The sequence below is a fragment of the Astyanax mexicanus genome, chromosome 19 (assembly GCF_023375975.1).
Source record: "Astyanax mexicanus isolate ESR-SI-001 chromosome 19, AstMex3_surface, whole genome shotgun sequence".
Classification (NCBI taxonomy): Eukaryota; Metazoa; Chordata; class Actinopteri; order Characiformes; family Acestrorhamphidae; genus Astyanax; species Astyanax mexicanus.
In genome coordinates, this window is record NC_064426.1 from 87,501 (window position 1) to 107,500 (window position 20,000).

General features: G+C 44.3%; 4 protein-coding genes across 14 annotated transcripts in view; 2 read left to right on the forward strand and 2 right to left on the reverse strand.

The window, feature by feature from the left end:
- The window catches only part of cops6 (COP9 signalosome subunit 6), a 9,815-nt gene extending 6,411 nt beyond the window's left edge, over positions 1–3,404 (reverse strand). The window contains exons 1-3 of the mRNA XM_022676845.2: positions 3,310–3,404; positions 2,162–2,287; positions 1,139–1,270 (exon numbers count right to left, since the gene is read on the reverse strand). Coding sequence (XP_022532566.1) covers positions 1,139–1,270; positions 2,162–2,287; positions 3,310–3,373 — 322 coding nt within the window. The 5' untranslated portion in view covers positions 3,374–3,404. The remainder of the gene's footprint in view (positions 1–1,138; positions 1,271–2,161; positions 2,288–3,309) is intronic.
- A 250-nt stretch (positions 3,405–3,654) lies between these two features.
- LOC103038543 (dihydropyrimidinase-related protein 1) lies at positions 3,655–12,678 on the forward strand. 2 transcript variants are annotated; one of them, XM_049468238.1, is made up of 16 exons: positions 3,655–3,959; positions 4,890–4,978; positions 5,187–5,371; positions 5,704–5,868; positions 5,951–6,012; positions 6,165–6,245; positions 7,527–7,595; positions 7,713–7,833; positions 9,199–9,355; positions 9,541–9,682; positions 9,848–10,018; positions 10,119–10,298; positions 10,422–10,587; positions 10,873–10,890; positions 11,041–11,163; positions 12,589–12,678. In XM_049468238.1, the coding sequence occupies exons 1-15, from the start codon at positions 3,951–3,953 to the stop codon at positions 11,130–11,132; spliced, it is 1,707 nt and encodes a 568-aa protein (XP_049324195.1). In that variant the 5' UTR covers positions 3,655–3,950; the 3' UTR covers positions 11,133–11,163; positions 12,589–12,678. The 2 variants fall into 2 exon arrangements, with proteins under 2 accessions (XP_049324195.1, XP_049324194.1); XM_049468237.1 differs by lacking the exon at positions 12,589–12,678 and having other exon boundaries at positions 3,656–3,959; positions 11,041–12,364.
- LOC103038006 (ellis-van Creveld syndrome protein) overlaps positions 11,722–20,000 on the reverse strand; it is a 19,983-nt gene continuing 11,704 nt past the window's right edge. For 4 of the 6 annotated variants that reach the window (XM_049468233.1, XM_049468236.1, XM_049468231.1 and 1 more), the window contains 7 exons: positions 19,150–19,279; positions 18,833–18,991; positions 18,616–18,751; positions 18,390–18,492; positions 17,965–18,097; positions 12,406–12,487; positions 11,722–11,909 (listed from right to left, as the gene is read on the reverse strand). In XM_049468233.1, coding sequence (XP_049324190.1) covers positions 11,905–11,909; positions 12,406–12,487; positions 17,965–18,097; positions 18,390–18,492; positions 18,616–18,751; positions 18,833–18,991; positions 19,150–19,279 — 748 coding nt within the window. In that variant the 3' untranslated portion in view covers positions 11,722–11,904. The remainder of the gene's footprint in view (positions 11,910–12,405; positions 12,488–17,964; positions 18,098–18,389; positions 18,493–18,615; positions 18,752–18,832; positions 18,992–19,149; positions 19,280–20,000) is intronic. The other 2 variants (XM_049468234.1, XM_049468235.1) reach the window with 2 other exon arrangements.
- LOC103038859 (uncharacterized) lies at positions 12,656–17,367 on the forward strand. Of its 5 annotated transcripts, none has more exons than XM_022676826.2 (4): positions 12,656–12,747; positions 14,083–14,204; positions 14,364–14,453; positions 15,216–17,367. In XM_022676826.2, the coding sequence occupies exons 2-4, from the start codon at positions 14,090–14,092 to the stop codon at positions 16,298–16,300; spliced, it is 1,290 nt and encodes a 429-aa protein (XP_022532547.1). In that variant the 5' UTR covers positions 12,656–12,747; positions 14,083–14,089; the 3' UTR covers positions 16,301–17,367. The 5 variants fall into 5 exon arrangements, with proteins under 5 accessions (XP_022532547.1, XP_022532542.1, XP_022532553.1 ...); XM_022676821.2 differs by lacking the exon at positions 12,656–12,747 and adding an exon at positions 13,427–13,590; XM_022676832.2 differs by lacking the exon at positions 12,656–12,747 and adding an exon at positions 13,556–13,666.

Consider the following 20,000-nt stretch of genomic DNA (forward strand, 5'->3'; position numbering starts at 1 on the left):
CCACACACGCGCACACACACACGCACACACACACGCACACACACACGCAGGGCAGATGTAAATATATGGGTATATAGTGTGTGTGTGTGTGTGTGTGCATAGTGAGCATATGTGTATAGAGTGTGTGAGTAGTTTGTATAGTGTGTGTGTGTGTGTGTGTAGTGTGTGTGTATAGTGTTTGTGTAGTGTGTGTGTATAGTGTGTGTAGTGTGTGTATAGTGTGTGTGTGTGTAGTGTGTAGTGTGTGTATAGTGTGTGTAGTGTGTGTGTGTAGTGTGTGTGTATAGTGTGTGTAGTGTGTGTGTGTGTAGTGTGTGTGTATAGTGTGTGTAGTGTGTGTATAGTGTGTGTAGTGTGTGTATAGTGTGTGTGTATAGTGTGTGTAGTGTGTGTGTGTGTAGTGTGTGTGTATAGTGTGTGTAGTGTGTGTGTATAGTGTGTGTAGTGTGTGTATAGTGTGTGTGTGTGTGTGTGTGTGTATAGTGTGTGTGTGTGTAGTGTGTAGTGTGTGTATAGTGTGTGTAGTGTGTGTGTGTAGTGTGTGTGTATAGTGTGTGTAGTGTGTGTGTGTGTAGTGTGTGTGTATAGTGTGTGTAGTGTGTGTGTATAGTGTGTGTAGTGTGTGTATAGTGTGTGTGTGTGTGTGTGTGTATAGTGAGCATATGTGTATAGAGTGTGTGAGTAGTTTGTATAGTGTGTGTGTGTGTGTAGTGTGTGTGTATAGTGTGTGTGTAGTGTGTGTGTATAGTGTGTGTGTAGTGTGTGTGTATAGTGTGTGTATAGTGTGTGTGTGTGTGTGTAGTGTGTGTATTGTGTGTGTGTGTGTGTGTGTAGTGTGTGTATAGTGTGTGTAGTGTGTGTGTATAGTGTGTGTAGTGTGTGTATAGTGTGTGTGTGTATAGTGTGTGTATAGTGTGTGTGTGTGTAGTGTGTGTGTATAGTGTGTGTAGTGTGTGTATAGTGTGTGTGTGTGTATAGTGTGTGTAGTGTGTGTATAGTGTGTGTGTGTAGTGTGTGTATAGTGTGTGTGTGTGTATAGTGTGTGTATAGTGTGTGTGTGTGTGTGTGTGTGTGTGTATAGTGTGTGTAGTGTGTGTATAGTGTGTGTGTGTGTGTGTAGTGTGTGTGTGTTACTCACACTGCTCCTCCTTGGTGTAGTAATACTCCTTGTCGATGTGAATTCGCTCGTCGGTCGTGTGAAACAGCAGCTCAAACGAGTTCATCACCTCGATATTCCTCCCCTCCTGCTTCCCTATCAGAGCTCCAATCACTGCACACACACACACACACACATATTCTCATCCTGTGTGATTTTATTCTCGTCCAGAATGATCATGTTTGTGTTTTTCTCAGGCTGAATTATCTACTGTTTTTCTCTGAACTCCGTGCTCCTCCGGTAATTTTAGTCCCGTCCGGACGCACATCTCTGAGTTTAATAAAATAACTATTTGTCCACTGCCATGCACCATAATTAATAGGGCTGCAACTAACAATTATTTTAGTAGTCGAAAAATCTGACAATTATTTTTACGATTAGTTGATTAGTCACGATTATTTATTCCCATTTCCTCTATTTGCACTTCCTACTGATGAGGCTCCCGATCCAACACTTATTTTCCTGCACATTGACGTTTAGGGCCCAAGACCAACTATAGGAAACATTTTAAATGTTGGATACAAAGTATTTTATATGAAACATTTGTACAAGCTGGATGTTATATAAGAGAATCTAGGACACTTATATGTCTTCGATTGAGATGTAAATATTAACAGAATGTATATATATATATAGGTGTGTGTGTGTGTGTGTTACTATACCATAATTTTAATGAAGAGGACAGAATACAGTATTTCCTAACACTAAGCTAGCTACTCTACTTAACATTAGTAATGTTAATTAATGAGTTTAAACCCACCTCTTCATGCTTCTGCAGTAGTTTAAACACCACGGGCTCTCGCTCGCTCCTTCACACATTAACGTCGTGTCGACAATGAAATTCCGTGTCGATAATTTTATTTCTTAAACTCCTCCTCTGTGTGAATGTGTGGAACTGTGTGGCACTCTGTGCTGGGTCAACTACTTAGTGCAGTCGTTTTCGGTTGAGAGTGTGTGTAGAGTGTGAGTGTGTGTGTGTATCTATATAGTGTGTGTGTGTATTACCCTGCATGGCTCGGCCTTCCTGGGAGCGGAGTCGGATCCAGTGGTCCGAGATGTTCAAAATGACGAGAGGATGCAGCGCCACAGACACACTGCCCGTCACTCCAGAGGCCATCACACTGGGACTCGCTACACACACACACACACACACACAGGTCATTCATTTACACAATATTATAAACTATTACATTTTAATATACTTTTTGATCAGCACAATTTCAGCTGTTGCACTATTTTCAGGTGTGTGGGAGCTGTAACATCTCAGATCTCAGAACCCAACAGCGAATAGTGAGGACAGGCCACACCACACCCCCCTACACCACCTCTACACCCCCTCTACACCACCCATACACCCCCTACTCCACCTCTACACCACCCCTACACCACCTCTACACCCCCTCTACACCACCCATACACCCCCTACTCCACCTCTACACCACCCCTACACCCCCTCTACACCACCCATACACCCCCTCTACACCACCCCTACACCCCCCCTACACCCCCTCTATGAATTCTGAGCAGCTACTCCACCCACAACTTGAACACAGGCTGTATACACTGTTACTCTGAATGCAGGTGATGATGATGATGATGATGGTGATGATGGTGATAATGGTGATGATGGTGTACAGTAGGAGCTGTAGTCTGTATGAGCTGTTCTATAGACTGACTGCGCTTTAGTGTTACACTGTTCACACTTCCTCTGATGTTTCGATTAACAACTTATTTAGGCAGTAAACAGTCCTCACTTGCTCCTGATTTAATAATAATAATCCGATTTAAATCTTTATATTCCGCTTTAATCCGGTTAAATCTTTATATTCTGTAATTGTTTACAAACTCTACTGCAGCCGCTGTCAGAACCGGCCTATTCAGTAAGGGCCAATCAAGGCACGGATTTCGAACAGGAGGCGGGACTTAACTGCGAACCGTCCTGTAAAAAACAAGCTGAAGTCTGGCACAACCAATCAGCGGCGCCGGCAGCGCTCCCCTGAGGCGGCAGTAACTCCGAGAGAAGATCCGGCTGAGTGTAAACCCCGCGCTGTTAAACTGAGCACAGGTTATCTAGAACGGTTCTGTACCGGTTCTGCGCTGAATAGGCGCGATAATTCCAGTGTTAAAAGTTTTAAATAGCGAGAATTTCCCACCTGCTCCGTCCACCTCCATCACCCCACCGCCGGTCGCCATCTTCTCCGCCTGAGAGACGCGCATGCGCAGTGCTGCTGCTTTACTCAGTGCGGTTCTGACAGCGGCCGCTGGAGGCGCTGTAACAAATACATGTCTTTATTTATAATTTATTATTATTCTTTTTGTTAGTTTTTTAAAGTAACATATCCTGTATGTAAAGTTTAAATGGAAATTGTTAAACATCACCAGGCAGTTAGTATATAAATAATGTAAAATCTGTTCAAATGATAAACCAGGTTTTACACCCAGAATTAGTTCAGAATCAGCGGCTCGCGCTGCGGATCAGAGCCGGCGGGAGATCCGGGCTGGACCTCTGGACCGCAGTACTGCAGCTGTTGCGCGGCGCTCTGCCACCGGGGGGCGCTGCAGCAACACAGCCCGACACGCGGGGGGGCGTTTTACTCTTACACCAGGACAAAGTGAAGCATCTCCCAGAGAACAGCAGAGTGATACAGGAGGAGAGTGATACAGGCGGAGAGTGATACAGGCGGAGAGTGATACAGGCGGAGAGTAATACAGGCGGAGAGTGATACAGGCGGAGAGTGATACAGGCGGAGAGTGATACAGGAGGAGAGTAATACAGGAGCGGTGTGAAGTGAGAATGTCTAAGGTGAGTTCATCTAGTGTGCTGATACGGATCGTTTCTCTATATGCGCACACACACACACACACACACACACACACACACACACACACACACACACACACACACACACACACACACACCAAATCACCAGTTCTGTTTAGACAGGTTTTGTGTGTGTATAATAGTATAACACTTGCTTGAATGGTTCAGCAGTTCTATTGTGCCGTTTAAAGTAGAGCTGAACATTTAATAGAACGATCTGATAGTCATAGTCTGTAGCTCCGCCCCCTAATCTGCATACAGTCTCATCCGGAGACACAAAGACTATCAACTAGACAACAAAGGACCAGCAGCAACGTGTGTGTGTGTGTGTGTGTGTGAGATCTCCAGTGCAGCATTGGGCGTGGTCATCCTCCCACATCAGGCTAATGGGGAACGAGCTGGTTTCCATAGCAACTTGTGGAGGCTAGTGGTGGATGATGTGTGTGTGTGTTTGGTGTGTGTGTGTCTCCTCAGTCTTCCCATGTGTTCTAATGGGCAGAGGGGGAGGGGCTTCATCAGTACCAGACAAATCCGTCTCTAAACATAGCACAAGCTGATTGGCTCTTTTTCTTGAAGGGCGGGGTCACGTTTATGGGTTTACTTGTATAAACAGAAATCCTCTCATTAATAATTAGTGTTAGCAGCACTACAGTAACACTAACACTCGCTAACATAATTAATATAGATATCTGTAATCATAAAGCAGCGTACTGACAGTGTGTTCTTTTAAAATAAATTCTATTATAAACTTAATCAATGTTTAGATGCTTAACCAGGTGGTTAATGTTACTGCAGTTCTTTATTAGAGACTGATTACTTTAGCTCTTCTAACAAACACAGTTTATACTCAATAAAGCTCTGCTTTTATACGTTAAATTCATATTAACCTCACTGCTGTGTGTGTGTGTGTAGGGTGAAAGGCTGCTGATTAAAGGAGGGTGTGTGATCAATGATGATCAGTCGATGGTGGCGGACGTGTTGGTGGAGGACGGAGTGATAAAGTGAGTATTATCAGATCTGTAAGTGTGATTCTGGGCCAATACAGATTTTTATTTTAATGTATTTTTTTTATTTTATATATATATATATATATATATATATATATATATATATATATATATATATATATACACTTATATTATTGGGACACTAATGTGTGTGCATGTGTATATGTATGTGTCTGTGTGTGTGTGTGTGTGTGTGAGACAGGCAGGTGGGGGACAGTGTGACGGTGGCAGGTGATGTGCGGGTGATGGAGGCGGGGGGGTGCTTGGTGATGCCCGGTGGGGTGGATGTAAACACCTGTTTGCAGAAGCCGTACCTTGGCACCATGCCAGCCGACGACTTCTACCTGGGCAGCCGAGCCGCCCTCGCCGGGGGAACCACCATGATCAGTGAGTCTGACTGTCCGTCACCTGCAGAGTTACCATAGAAACCAAATAGGTACAACAACATTACAACAGCTTAGCAACAACATAGCGACACCGTAGGACCCACCTGCAAATTGCTTAAACTTGAATTTTAAACTTTTGCTCTTATTAAATATTTGAGATAAAGATGATCTGGGAGGCGATCTGTGTTCTGCAGTTGTACTGCCCCCTGGTGGATGGAGGTTATACTGTAGAAGTGTAGTGTTTATCTGGATGACCAACCACATCAGTACACACCTGTTCTCCCTTTTACAGAGCACTCATTGTGTACTGTGTGTGTGTGTGTGTGTGTGTAGTTGATCATGTGTGTGTGCAGCGGGGGGAGTCTCTGCTGCAGGTATTTGAGCAGTACCGGGACGCGGCGGTGAAGACGAGCTGCTGTGATTTCTCTCTGCATGTGGACGTTCCGGACTGGAGCGACTCGACTCGAGAGGAGCTGCACACTCTGGTCCAGGAGAAAGGTCTGATCCATCATCATCATCATCATCATCATTCCTCACTGTTCCCCACAGTAATTTATGTAAAACTGCATCTCTCTCTTAGGTGTGAACTCTTTTCAGGTTTTTATGGCCTATAAGGATGTGTGTCAGCTGTCTGATGGCCAGGTAAGGTGACTGTGGGATTGTGGGAAACAGAGTCCTTTATTAACATAGAAAATTTGTTTCTCTGCAGCACAACAATAAACTGCACCCCCCCCCTCTTTCCCTCTCTCTCTCTTATTCTCTCTCTCTCTCATTCTCTCTCTCTCTCTCTATAGTTGTATGAGGTGATGGAGTGTCTGAGGGATTTGGGGGCAGTGGTTCTGGTTCATGCTGAGAACGGAGACCTGATTTCTCAGGTGTGTTCAGTAGTGTGTTAGTGTGAGCAGTGTGAGGAGTGTAAGTAGTGTGTAGGTGTGAAGATGTGAGGAGTGTAAGTAGTGTGTAGGTGTGAAGATGTGAGGAGTGTAAGTAGTGTGTGAGAATGAAGATGTGAGGAGTGTAAGTAGTGTGTAGGTGTGAAGATGTGAGGAGTGTAAGTAGTGTGTAGGTGTGAAGATGTGAGAAGTGTAAGTAGTGTGTAGGAGTGAAGATGTGAGGAGTGTAAGTAGTGTGTAGGTGTGAAGATGTGAGGAGTGTAAGTAGTGTGTAGGAGTGAAGATGTGAGGAGTGTGAGGAGTGTAAGTAGTGTGTGAGAATGAAGATGTGAGGAGTGTAAGTAGTGTGTAGGTGTGAAGATGTGAGGAGTGTGAGGAGTGTAAGTAGTGTGTAGGTGTGAAGATGTGAGAAGTGTAAGTAGTGTGTAGGTGTGAAGATGTGAGGAGTGTAAGTAGTGTGTAGGAGTGAAGATGTGAGGAGTGTGAGGAGTGTAAGTAGTGTGTGAGAATGAAGATGTGAGGAGTGTAAGTAGTGTGTGAGAATGAAGATGTGAGGAGTGTAAGTAGTGTGTAGGTGTGAAGTTGTGAGGAGTGTAAGTAGTGTGTAGGAGTGAAGATGTGAGGAGTGTGAGGAGTGTAAGTAGTGTGTGAGAATGAAGATGTGAGGAGTGTAAGTAGTGTGTAGGTGTGAAGATGTGAGGAGTGTGAGGAGTGTAAGTAGTGTGTAGGTGTGAAGATGTGAGGAGTGTAAGTAGTGTGTAGGAGTGAAGATGTGAGGAGTGTAAGTAGTGTGTAGGAGTGAAGATGTGAGGAGTGTGAGGAGTGTAAGTAGTGTGTAGGTGTGAAGATGTGAGGAGTGTAAGTAGTGTGTGAGAATGAAGATGTGAGGAGTGTAAGTAGTGTGTAGGTGTGAAGATGTGAGGAGTGTAAGTAGTGTGTAGGTGTGAAGATGTGAGGAGTGTGAGGAGTGTAAGTAGTGTGTAGGTGTGAAGATGTGAGGAGTGTGAGGAGTGTAAGTAGTGTGTAGGTGTGAAGATGTGAGGAGTGTGAGGAGTGTAAGTAGTGTGTAGGTGTGAAGATGTGAGGAGTGTAAGTAGTGTGTGAGAATGAAGATGTGAGGAGTGTAAGTAGTGTGTAGGTGTGAAGATGTGAGGAGTGTAAGTAGTGTGTAGGTGTGAAGATGTGAGGAGTGTAAGTAGTGTGTAGGTGTGAAGATGTGAGGAGTGTGAGGAGGTGCAAATACTTTTGTTTGTTTTTCATCAGGAACAGAATAAAATCCTGAGTTTGGGAATCACCGGACCCGAGGGACACGTCCTGAGCCGGCCAGAGGAGGTACACGCCCACCTGTTTATTTACCTGCCCCCTTCATCCACCCATCCCTTCCTCCATTCATCAGGTTGCTTTGTTAATTGTGTGTGTGTGTGTGTGTGTGTGTGATTATTGTTACAGCTCGAGTCTGAGGCCGTGTTCCGGGCTGTAACCCTTGGCAACAGCACTAACTGTCCGGTCTACATCACCAAGGTGATGAGTAAAGGAGCTGCTGACATCGTGGCTGCTGCCAGAAAGAGAGGTAACTCCGCCTACACCTGTCATCATACACTACTACACCCGTCATCCTAAACTAAACCCGTCACCCTAAACTACACCCGTCATCATACACTACTACACCCGTCATCCTATACTACACCCGTCATCATACACTACTACACCCGTCATCCTAAACTACACCCGTCATCATACACTACTACACCCGTCATCCTAAACTAAACCCGTCACCCTAAACTACACCCGTCATCATACACTACTACACCCGTCATCCTATACTACACCTGTCATCCTAAACTACACCCGTCATCATACACTACTACACCCGTCATCCTAAACTACACCCGTCATCCTAAACTACACCCGTCACCCTAAACTACACCTGTCATCATACACTACTACACCCGTCACCCTAAACTACACCCGTCACCCTAAACTACACCCGTCATCCTAAACTACACCCGTCATCCTAAACTACACCCGTCATCATACACTACTACACCCGTCATCACACACTACTTCACCCGTCATCATACACTACTACACCCGTCATCCTAAACTACACCCGTCATCATACACTACTACACCCGTCATCACACACTACTTCACCCGTCATCATACACTACTACACAGTCATCCTAAACTACACCCGTCATCATACACTACTACACCCGTCATCACACACAACACCCGTTGTCACACACTTCTACACCTGTCATCCTAAACTACACCCTTCATCATACACTACTACACCCATCGTCACACACTACTACACCCACCATCATACACGACTACACCCGTCATTCTAAACTACACCCGTCATCATACACTACTACACCCGTCATCACACACTACTTCACCCGTCATCATACACTACTACACCCGTCATCATACACTACAACACCCGTTGTCACACACTTCTACACCCGTCATCCTAAACTACACCCGTCATCATACACTTCAGCCATCATCATACACTACTACACCCGTGATCATACACTACTACACCCATCATCACACACTACACCCGTCATCACACACTACTACACCCGTCATCATACACTACACTCGTCATCACACACTACTACACCTGTCATTCTAAACTACATCCGTCACCATACACTACACTCATCATCATACACTACTACACCCGTCATCATACACTACACTCGTCATCATACACTACACTCGTCATCACACACTACTACACCTGTCATTCTAAACTACATCCGTCACCATACACTACACTCATCATCACACACTATTACACCCGTCATTATACACTACACTCGTCATCACACACTACTACACCTGTCATTATACACTACACCCGTCATCACACACTACTGCACAGTCAGCCTGTGACAATGCTCTGGTTGTTGTCCGGCAGGGTCGGTGGTGTTCGGTGAGCCGATCACAGCTAGCGTAGCGTCGGATGGTACGCACTACTGGAGTAAAAACTGGTCAAAAGCTGCTGCATTTGTGACATCACCACCGCTCAGCCCTGACCCCACGACCCCAGACCACCTGATCTCCATGTTGGCCTGGTAAGCCCCCTGTTGCTCTGATTCTAATATCAGCAGCTGATTGATAATGCTGTTGGCTAACAGTGGTAATGTACTGATTAATCTGTTCATAATCTAGGAGGTGTATAGATCTGCCAATGCGAGTAATAATTTATGGAGTGTGTGTGTGTGTGTGTGTGTGTGTGTTGGTAATGTATGGATTGCAGTGGGGACCTGCAGGTACTGGGCAGTGCACACTGTGTTTACTCAATTTCCCAGAAGGCCATTGGGAAAGATGATTTCACTCTGATTCCTGAAGGGACCAATGGCATCGAAGAAAGAATGTCCTTCATCTGGGACAAAGGAGTGGTGAGGCTCTAACCCCCAACCCCTGTCCCCCCAACCCCTGTCCCCCCAACCCCTGCCCCCCCCAACCCCTGCCCCCCCAACCCCTGACCCCCCCAACCCCTGACCCCCCCAACCCCTGCCCCCCCAACCCCTGCCCTCCAATTGTGCATTGTGTGTGTGTTGCAGGCTGCGGGAAAGATGGATGAGAACCAGTTTGTTGCGGTGACGAGCACCAACGCAGCCAAGCTCTTTAACCTGTACCCGCGTAAGGGCCGCGTGGCCATCGGCTCCGACGCCGATCTCGTCATCTGGAACCCCGACAAGATCCAGACCATCACCGCCAAGTCCCAGCACTCGGTCAGGCTCACACACCCACACACACTCACACCCACACACACTCACACCCCTGTGTTGCTTTTTTAACAGAGCCCTGTCTGTCTCTCTGTCTGTCTCTCAGAATGGGGAGTATAATATATTTGAGGGGCAGGAGGTCCGGGGGGGTCCGCAGGTGGTTCTGAGTCAGGGTCGGGTTGTTTTTGAAAACGAGACCCTCAGTGTTCAGCCTGGATCTGGACGCTTCATCCTGCGCCAAGCCTTCCCTGATTACGCCTACCAGCGCATCCGCATGAGGAACAAGGTGCCTGTCTGTCTGTGATCACGGTTAACATGAGAACTGACTGTAAATTACTGTAATAGTGCAGATCAGTTTGAGGGAAATGTCTGAGAGTGTGTGTGTGTGTGTGTGTGTGTGTGTATGTAGGCCTCTGGTTCGCAGGCAGTTTGCCGTGGTGTGTATGATGGGCCAGTGTGTGATGTGCCTCCTACACCCAAATACCTAACCCCCGCCCCCTCCGCCAAAACATCCCCGGCCAAAAACCAGCCTCCACCAATCAGAAACCTGCATCTGTCAAACTTCAGCCTGTCAGGTGAGCAGCCCCACCTCCCACCAACACCCGAACACACCAAAACGCCTACACACCGTAAACACCAACACACAAAACACTGACACACCATAAACACCAACACACAAAACACAGACACACCATAAACACCAACACAAACACAGACACACCATAAACACCAACACACAAAACACCATAAACACCAACACCTGAAACACAACAAACACCAACACACTGAAAACATGTGTGGATGTTTAATGAGAATCAGCAGATTTGAAATTCTGTTCTCTGCTGTTTGTGTTTCAACAGGACCGGAATACCCACAAGGTAACACACACACACACACAGTTTATATATTTACCATAGTGCTTATAATTAGTTCTTTAATTAAGTGTTAAACTGACACATTAACTGATGCTGTACAGGTGTGTGTGGTTATGAGCATGTAATAACACTGTGGTGTGTGAACCTCTGCAGCTGCGCAGGCGGATGAGAACGGGCCGCGCCGCGCCTGCCACCGCATCGTAGCGCCACCCGGAGGACGCTCCAGCATCACCAACCTGGGCTGAGTCTCTCCACCTCCTCACAACTCCAACCATGGTGCTGACCGCCTCTGCCCACAGCTGCCGGGCAGATGTCTTACTGCGTGTGTGTGTGTGAGTGTGTGTGTGTGTGTGTGTAGTACTGCATGTGGATAGGGGGTTTTTCTGCATGTTGAGTGTGACGCTGCTGTTTGTTTAGTGCTAATTGTGTTCAGATCAGATACAGCCCTGAACTCCTGTGTCCTTCACTGCAACCTCACTATAAATAATTTACATACATTCATTTACATAAGTTTCACAGAAATTAACACCCGATATTCTTCACCACAGGTTTACACTTTTCATCTGATTATAGCCCCACTATGTGGAGTAATGAAGCAGTGAGTTTAGTAAGTCTAATTGGGGGGCGGAGTTTTTCATAAATATATTCATATCTGATATTCTACTCTTCTCCCCAAGCCCCGCCCCCTACACACTTCAGCACCTGCCCTCCTCCACCCACATCCACCCACCCCAGGAACTGACACTAACTCACAACACACACCCAGCCAGTGTAAAGGTGTGTGTGTGTGTTCTGTAAGGTGAGGTTCCAGAGCAGAGAACACACGGCTGTAACTGAACTTTTATACCTGTTTTTATTCCACTGTACAACTTCACTGCTGTGTAACGTAAACAACAATAAAAACAACAACAACAACAACAACCAGCTTCTTTTACACACACTCTTACACACTCTCACAATCAGGATGCAGCATCTCTCTCCTCCTGGGCACAGCAGCTTTACACACTTCTGTGTTGATCACCCTGAGAAAGGAGAAAGAGAGGGAGAGAGAGAGAGAGAAAGAGAGGGGGAGAGAGAGAGAGAGAGAGAGAGAGAGAGAGAGAGAGAGAGAGAGAAAGAGTTCAGTTCTTCAGTGTAACAGAATATAAAAAAAACTCTCCGAACACGTCTCAGCTATTTTAGGGATTATTTTTAGACACGCTACACCCTACAGCACGTATCCCTCCACCATTTTTTTGATTAAGACAAAGATCTGCTCAGAACTAAAACAGCAGTGCACTCATAACTACTTACTGCAATAACTTTCTGTTAGGAACTTACAGCTTCAGAATTCTATACAGCTTAGATTACAGATTAGTTCTGGTATTGCCTGTAGGGGTCAGTATGGAGTAAAGGCTCATCTTTCTCTGCTTTCTGGTGGCAACACACTTCTCTCTCTCTCTCTACACACACACACACACACACACACACACACACAGTAAAAACCACACATGTAGAGTGTGTGTGTGATTGGTTAACCTGTGTGTAAGTTGGTCTGGGTGTCTGTCAGTGGAACTCTTGCCAGTGCTGCCAGTCGAGTCAAGAAACTGACCTCTTCCTCCTAAACACACACACACACACACACACACACACACACACACACACACACACACACAATATATACATTGAATGTGAGACAATTCTTATGTTCCTCTTCGACAGAGGCTTCTTAAACCTGGAGAACTGGGAGAGAAACCCCTGAAGCTCTTCCAGCAGATCACATCACATTAGATCACAGCAGAGGGTTTTGATTGATGTCTGGCTTTGTCGACTACTGGAGACATTCTACTGATAATTGGTCCAAATTATTGACTAAATATGGTAAAGTAATATTTCGGTATTAAATTAAAGTCTTATTTAACACTGTATTTCCAGTTCTTTAAGGTGACCTGTCTTAGTTTAAAGACCACAAATATAAACTGGAAGAAATACATAAAAGCAGGAAAGCATAGAACTTACAAACAAATATCTCAGATTCATACTGCAACTTTAATATTTAATTAATGCTAGCATAATGCAAGCTTTATTAATTAATATTGACTACAGAAGTTGGTTGTTAATGTCAATAATTTGTTTACTTTGTCAAAAGGTTAGATGGCTCTTATGGAAAATTTAGAGTTTAAAACTTTATTAACCTCATATTTTGTATTTTTAACCCATAATTTAATATAGAAACGAGAGATAAACACAATTTCATGGGATTTGCTTGTTAGCCTGTTAGCAGTATGTTTAACTTATCGTGAATTATTGAGAAACTTAGTGTAAGCTGTATTTGTATATTATTGTTTAATACGCTTGATTTTATTAGAATTACGTGTCGTTTCTCATTTATATGAAAGACTGCATAACGACCTAAACTAAAACATTAAAGTTTTATTCCGTTTAAGTTAATCTGCTTTTAGAATGTATATTAAATATATGCATTTTATTATTGTTATTAAACGTTTTTGCCCGTTAAAAATATAAATGACATTATACTCAGACAACCCTAATTTTTCTCATGGCAAACGGACCAATAGGAACGGCCCGATATAAAATCTCGCACGCCCATTGGCTAGACAACCTGTCCATCATGCCTGCTGTGTCCACGGGGGCCGAACTTAAATTCCAGCATTCCGCAGCCAGAGCAGTAAATCACCCGCGGGAAGCTAAAGCTAACCTGAGGTAAAACTCACAGCGCGGGAAGCTAAAGCTAACCTGAGGTAAAACTCACAGCGCGGGAAGCTAAAGCTAACCTGAGGTTTAGAGAGGAATATATGACTATAAATCTGATTAATGATGTGATTATTAGCGGGGGGGCGGTGTAAGCGGGTGGAGTTAGACAGCGCTGATGTTTTTACAGCGAGATCAGGACAGTTATTCAGATGTTTGGGGTTACTGTAGTTACTGTAATTGTTTCGTTTCGTTTGAGGGTTTTTGTTGGTTAAGCTGCACTGTTTTTACCTCAGTTATGGCCTGGATATGGCGAAAAATTCATTATTGGAGGCTAAAGTAGCTTTTTATTCGAATTGTTCGTTCACCCTTAAATGGTGCAGCAGATACAGTAGTAATGCCTCAGGCGCGCCACTAACTGCGGCACCATTTAAGGTGGAACGGACAATTAGAAAAAAAAAGCAACTTCAGCTTCTGAATGATTGCCGTGTTTCTGTCCTCCAGCCGAGCGATGTCCTTATCACTAGAGGAGCTGTGTGCCATGGTGAATGTGTCCTTTGAGGAGGTGAAAAATTTACACATGAATGGAGATCGTAGATCCAGCGGGAGACTGCAGGACAGCCCAGGTACCAGCAGCCCACAGCCTGGATTAATCTACTGGATGCCTTAAATGAACAGTATTTGATTTTAAAAGCTATATTCTTCACTGAAATGCAGCATCTAATAATTCTGTTGTGATAACTTGCTAATAGGCTGAGACTGATATGAGTTTTGTTCTGTTCCAGGCAGTGCTGAACATTTGCCAGAGGATTTCAGTCCACGTGAACATCTCTGTACACCAGAACACCTGAACAGGTGTATATTAGAAGCAGGAGGTAAAACCAAGTACAGTTAAATATATTCAAAGAAGCATACATATGATTTGTATATGATGCGTTTATACACTATGTAGGGTGTTGTTAGCTGATGATAGAGACTCCAGATCCTAAAATCACTTAAAGGTGATTATTATTTGATGCATTTCCAGTACTAGAAAAATACTGTTTGCTGGTTTGGAGAACCAGTACTAAATTACCTACTGGCAGAATGTTAGTAGTATACCTATTATACAGAATGCTGAAACTTCAGATCAGCTATTTAGACCAGCACAACATACCTCATACACCCCCAACACGCCAATCAGTGCTAATCATTGCAGTGCTGAGAATAACCACCCACCACCCAAATAATAATAATAATAATAATAATAGCTGCTCTGTGATGGTTTTCCATCTTGTGGGTTCTGAGTATTGAAGAACAGTGTAAGGAGGAAAATAATAAAGTATACAGAGAAACACAAACACAACTACAGTGTGGAATTATTATACAACTACAGAGCGAAATATATGATTAGTGCAGCTGAAAAGATGGAGCGTAGAAACAAGGAGGTGATCATTCTCGAATACTGAGTAAAAAGTGTTTAACAGCACGGGCATCTTCAGGATCTTTCAGCAGGTGTGTAGCAGCTCCATTGTGCTACTCGGTCGCTGCACAGTCAGTCACAAAAATAGCAGTTTGTCTCAGAAAGGTGTTTTTTCACGTTTTTGCTCTTAAATTGTTTAAAACATTTCTGTTGTAATTTTATGAACTGATTGTAGTTGGCGGCAGTGTATCCGAGGAGGACGACACTCATCATGCAAAAAGGAAAAAGGGTCCAGAAAACTGGAAACGCAACATCCAGAAACGAAGGCGAATGGAAGGGAAATCCTACAGCGGAAAACAGAAAGATGTGGGCAAAGTGACCAGAGCAGCACGCATCATGGGCCCGGGCTGTGCGTCAGACGCGTGCAGGAAGTCTGCTAAACGATTCTGCCACACTTTCAGTGAAGAGGATAGGCAGAACATTTTCCAGAACTTCTGGCAGAGGATGAACTGGGAGGAGAGAAGGTCCTATGTGGCGGAGCTTGTTGACCATACTCCAGTGGCCAGGAAGAGGTCCGCAAGTCAAGACTCGAGGCGGTTATCGACGCTCTCATACCATCTTATTCTAGACGGCGAGAAAAAGAGGGTGTGCAAAAAATTATTTCTGGCCACTCTGGGTCTGGGGGAGTGGTCAGTGGCGCACTGGGTGCAGGTAAATGAACTGGAGAAGAACAGCAGTGAAACTGTGGTTGGTGAAGAAGCTCTGGCATCTCTCCAGGCCTTTCTTAGGAACTTGCCAAAACTGTCCCCCCATTTTGTCCAGCCTTCGTCCTCCAAGGTACATCTGGAGCCCATGTTCCAGTCCATGTCTGACTTACACAGAGTTTACCAGCGTTACTGCGAGGAACAACTCCACACAACCCCTCTGTCTAGAAAAGTGCTAATGGACGAGTTTAACCAACTCAATCTGGCCTTATACCGCCCGGAGGAAGACGCCTGTAGCTCTGAGGAGCGGCAGATTGACTGCTGGATAAAAGAGGAGGTTTGTGAGGAGAAAGCAGGAGAAGCTCTGGACAGAGAGAAGCTCATATTGTCCTGTATGGATCTGCAGGCTATGATCCTCTGCTCAGAGCTGAACACTTCTTCCTTGTATTACAAGACTAAGCTGGCAGTGCACAACCTCGCCCTCTACCACACGGCTAACCACGGCAGCGCCCGCTCTGTGTGGGCTGAAGGAGAGGGAGGGCAGACTGTGAATAAATTTACCTCCAGGATTACAGATTGCTTTCAACAGCAAGAGCAGAACGATGATGATGAATAATTATAGGTTTTATTAATGTTCCACAGTTCATGATTTTGTTTTGTGATAGCTTCAGTCCAAAAACAAAAGACCCAAAAGAACCCACCCCATGGTCATTCAAACAGACCCACAGTTTGTGCAGTTGTTTAAGAACCTCTGTCTTCAGGAGGATGTAGGTTAAACCTGCAGTGATGTCTCTGCACACTATCCTCTCTATCTCTGGGTGGAGCTTCAACACATCTCAGAGGACGACCGTTCTAGCTGTCAGCTTCTCTCATGGGTGGGAAATGGTAATAACTATGATAGGAAAGTAAACAGTACATTTACAATCCTTTACAAGTAAGCAGAATGTTTCTGTTACTGTGCCTTTATTAGTGATGTATGTACACGAACTCTGTTCTGATAAAAACACTTGCTGAAGGAATTCTTAAACTGGGAAATGAAGAAAACTAATTAATTATTATTAAAACATACTAACAGCTAATATTTGTTCATCGTGTCGATCACACAGTCTTAAAATTGTGTATTTACTGTTTTTAGTTTACATGTAATGTTAAAGACCTACAGTAAAAACATACTGTGATTAGAGACGAAACGATCGATTGGCTTTCAGTGTGTTTGTGTGTTTTTTAATCACATTGGACTCAGACTCACTATTTGTAGAGTGTGTAAAAGATCCAGCCCAGACTTCCATCGGTATCTGTGATTGGCTGATCATACTGAAAAGAGTGATCAGAGTAGTTGTGCCGTCTTTAGCAGTATCGGCTCGTACAGGATCTGAATCTGATCTAAATCCGTTTAACTCCCAAAACCTGGGGGGCCCATGTGGGGGCCCATGTGAATCCGATTGGCATAAAGAACCGAATTTGTAGTAAAAAATATTTCCACAAAAGGCAGATTTAGCAGCTAAATATTCTCCACAGGGGGTGCTGTTATTACTTCAGTGCAGTCATGCTGTGTGTCTTTGTTTTAGGAACTTGTGGACTCTGTACAGATTTTCACTTTTCCACTCCTAAATCTAAACGCCTTCTGATCAAGGCTTTGTTTGGATGCTCACAGTACATTAAAGATCTGTGTTAATCCCACTGTATCCCTCTCAGATGTAATAATTAACCCTTTTTTTATTTATTTCAGGTAATGTGCCATGTTGTATGTGTGCATTAGGAATGACTAATATTTCATTACTTTTTATTTAATATAGTAATAATAATAATAATAATAATAATAAATAGAAGACAAATGCACCCCTCCTGAAGCAGGGTGGTCCAGACCTTCTGAAATGTAGGGGTTTACATATATCTCGTTACAGTGATCACAGTTCTGTGCACACAATCACACATAGTATACACAGTATGTGCCATAAAGGTAATGACAGTAATTACACAAGCGCCTATGCCGCACAGAAACTTATCTACCTCAGGGGGGCGCTATACTGCTCTAGATTAAACAAACAGTAACTTAAATAACTGTGTTTAAATTTAATTAGAAGAAATCTGTTATCTGAGCTCATACCACAATGTCCAACCGCTACACTCAAAACTCATCTTTCAGTTATAGATTAAGACACAGCTGCTCCTTAGGGGCTGAGCTGCATTCGCTGCAGTTAAAGAGAGAGAGCCTGCATGTGTGTGTGTGTGTGTGTGTGTGTGTGCGTGTGTGTGTGTGCGTGTGTGAGAGAGACTCACTCTGAGCTCCTGTGTGATGTTGTGTATTCGCTGCTGCAGGTCCATCATATTTCCCTGATCCTCACACACACCTTCCACCTCCTCCTCCTCCTCCTCACACTGAGACAGACAGCGCCGCTTCTGCTGCTCCACTCTTCACACACAAACACACACACACACACACACACACACACAGTTATAGATGATTTATGGATAGAACATTAGAATATATATTTCTTTCTCCACAACAGTTCCACTGTTCCACAGTCCCACACTGAACCATTACTGACGGTACGATATTGTATTTTATTATTACTATTATTATAATTCTGTAGTCAGTCAACTAAGTGTAACTGTATTAAGAGTACCTCTACTTCTACACAACAGCTCACATACTGTGTGTGTCTGTGTGTGTGTGTGTGTGTGCATGTCCACAGTGTGTTTACCTTTTGTAGAACTCAGTAGAGTGGGGTTTTCTTGCCCAGTTACTCAGTTCTTTCTGTAGAGCTCGAACACACTCCACTCTTCTTCTCCGCCTCTTTCTCAGACCTGATACACACACACACACACACAGTAGAGTTGGAGGTGTAGAGTCGGCAGTGTAGAGGTGGGGATGGGGAGTCAGAGGTGTAGAGGTGGAGGTGGGTGCGTGAGGGGGTGTTGCAACCGTACTGGTGCGATGGCGCTGGCAGCTGTGTTGTGTTGCCATGATGACGGTTCGTATCCGGAAGTAGTAGTTTATGATGAACGCCGTGACGGAATCCGACGTCACACACATACTCTCACACACCGCCGCCTTCAGCTGCTCCTGCACAGAGATACATTACTTAGCCCCGCCCACTCAGCATACCACACTTTAACCCCGCCCACTAAGCCTACAGTCTATCACCTTTTGTCCATCATACGCTGCTGCTGCATTTTCAGAAGCAGAGTCCACCAATCGCAGTCGAGCACTGTGGATGAGGGCGTGACCGAGTAAGAACTGGGCGTGTTCCTGCAGGAGCTCAGAGGCAGTCTCCAGTTCTGATAGGTGCTCCGGCTGAAGAATCTGACCAATAACAGCAGCTTCAGACCTTCATTCTCTCAGACCAGCACAAACACAACAACCATGTGGGAGTGTGCAAGAGTAAGTGTGCGCGCAAGTGTATGTGTTTGTATGTGTATGTGTATGAGTGTGAGTGTATGTATATATGTGTGTGTGTGTACCTGTGTGTCCGGCGGTAGTCTCAGGTGTGTGAGTTTCATCTCTCTCAGTATTCGGATGTAAACGTGACGAGCTGATAATATCCTGTGGATCTCGGCCACCAGCAGGCGCTGTTTCCCCAGCAGCAGATTCCTGCAACATGTGACTGTTTAGTTTCACACCTGAAAGCCGCACTAAAGTTTGTGTGCTTGTTACATTTTATATACTGTATTTGATCCGGTTAGACTGCAGTTTAGTAGAGAGCAGACTAAAGAACTTCATTATATCCTGTTATCACCACCTACATGACCGTCTCATAATTCATATTATCTTGCAGAATATTGAGTTCAGCGAGCTGCTTTGCCAGATTTTGTGATGAATTCTAGCTCTCAGTCAGACTTGCTGATGAGGATGAGCAGAATAAGTGTACTATACCTCCCGGATTCCTTTATTAGTGTTTATAAATGACGATTAATCTACAGTTATAGTAGATAAAGAATCACCAACACTGTAAAAGTGCTGTGCGATATGATGATAAATATCGTGTGGATGATAGAAAAGTGTCTATCGTGCTACTTACCTTCCATGCTCCCTATCGTTTCTACAGTAATTTCATAAATTATTCATGCAAATATATAAAGTAGGCTACGATAAAATGTATTGGCGTTAGGGTTTGGTTTCTATTTTTGGTGAGGATCTTGGACCGATTTTATGTGTTTTTTATTAAATGTTATTATTAGCTTATTAGCTTGTTGCTGCCTTCTTTGTTATTTAGCATACAGAACATCTCCCTGGTCTTTTCAATGAATGTTGCTATATTTATTTAATAGCTGTATCTAACTATTTTAAGGCAGACAGACACTGTGATTGTTTA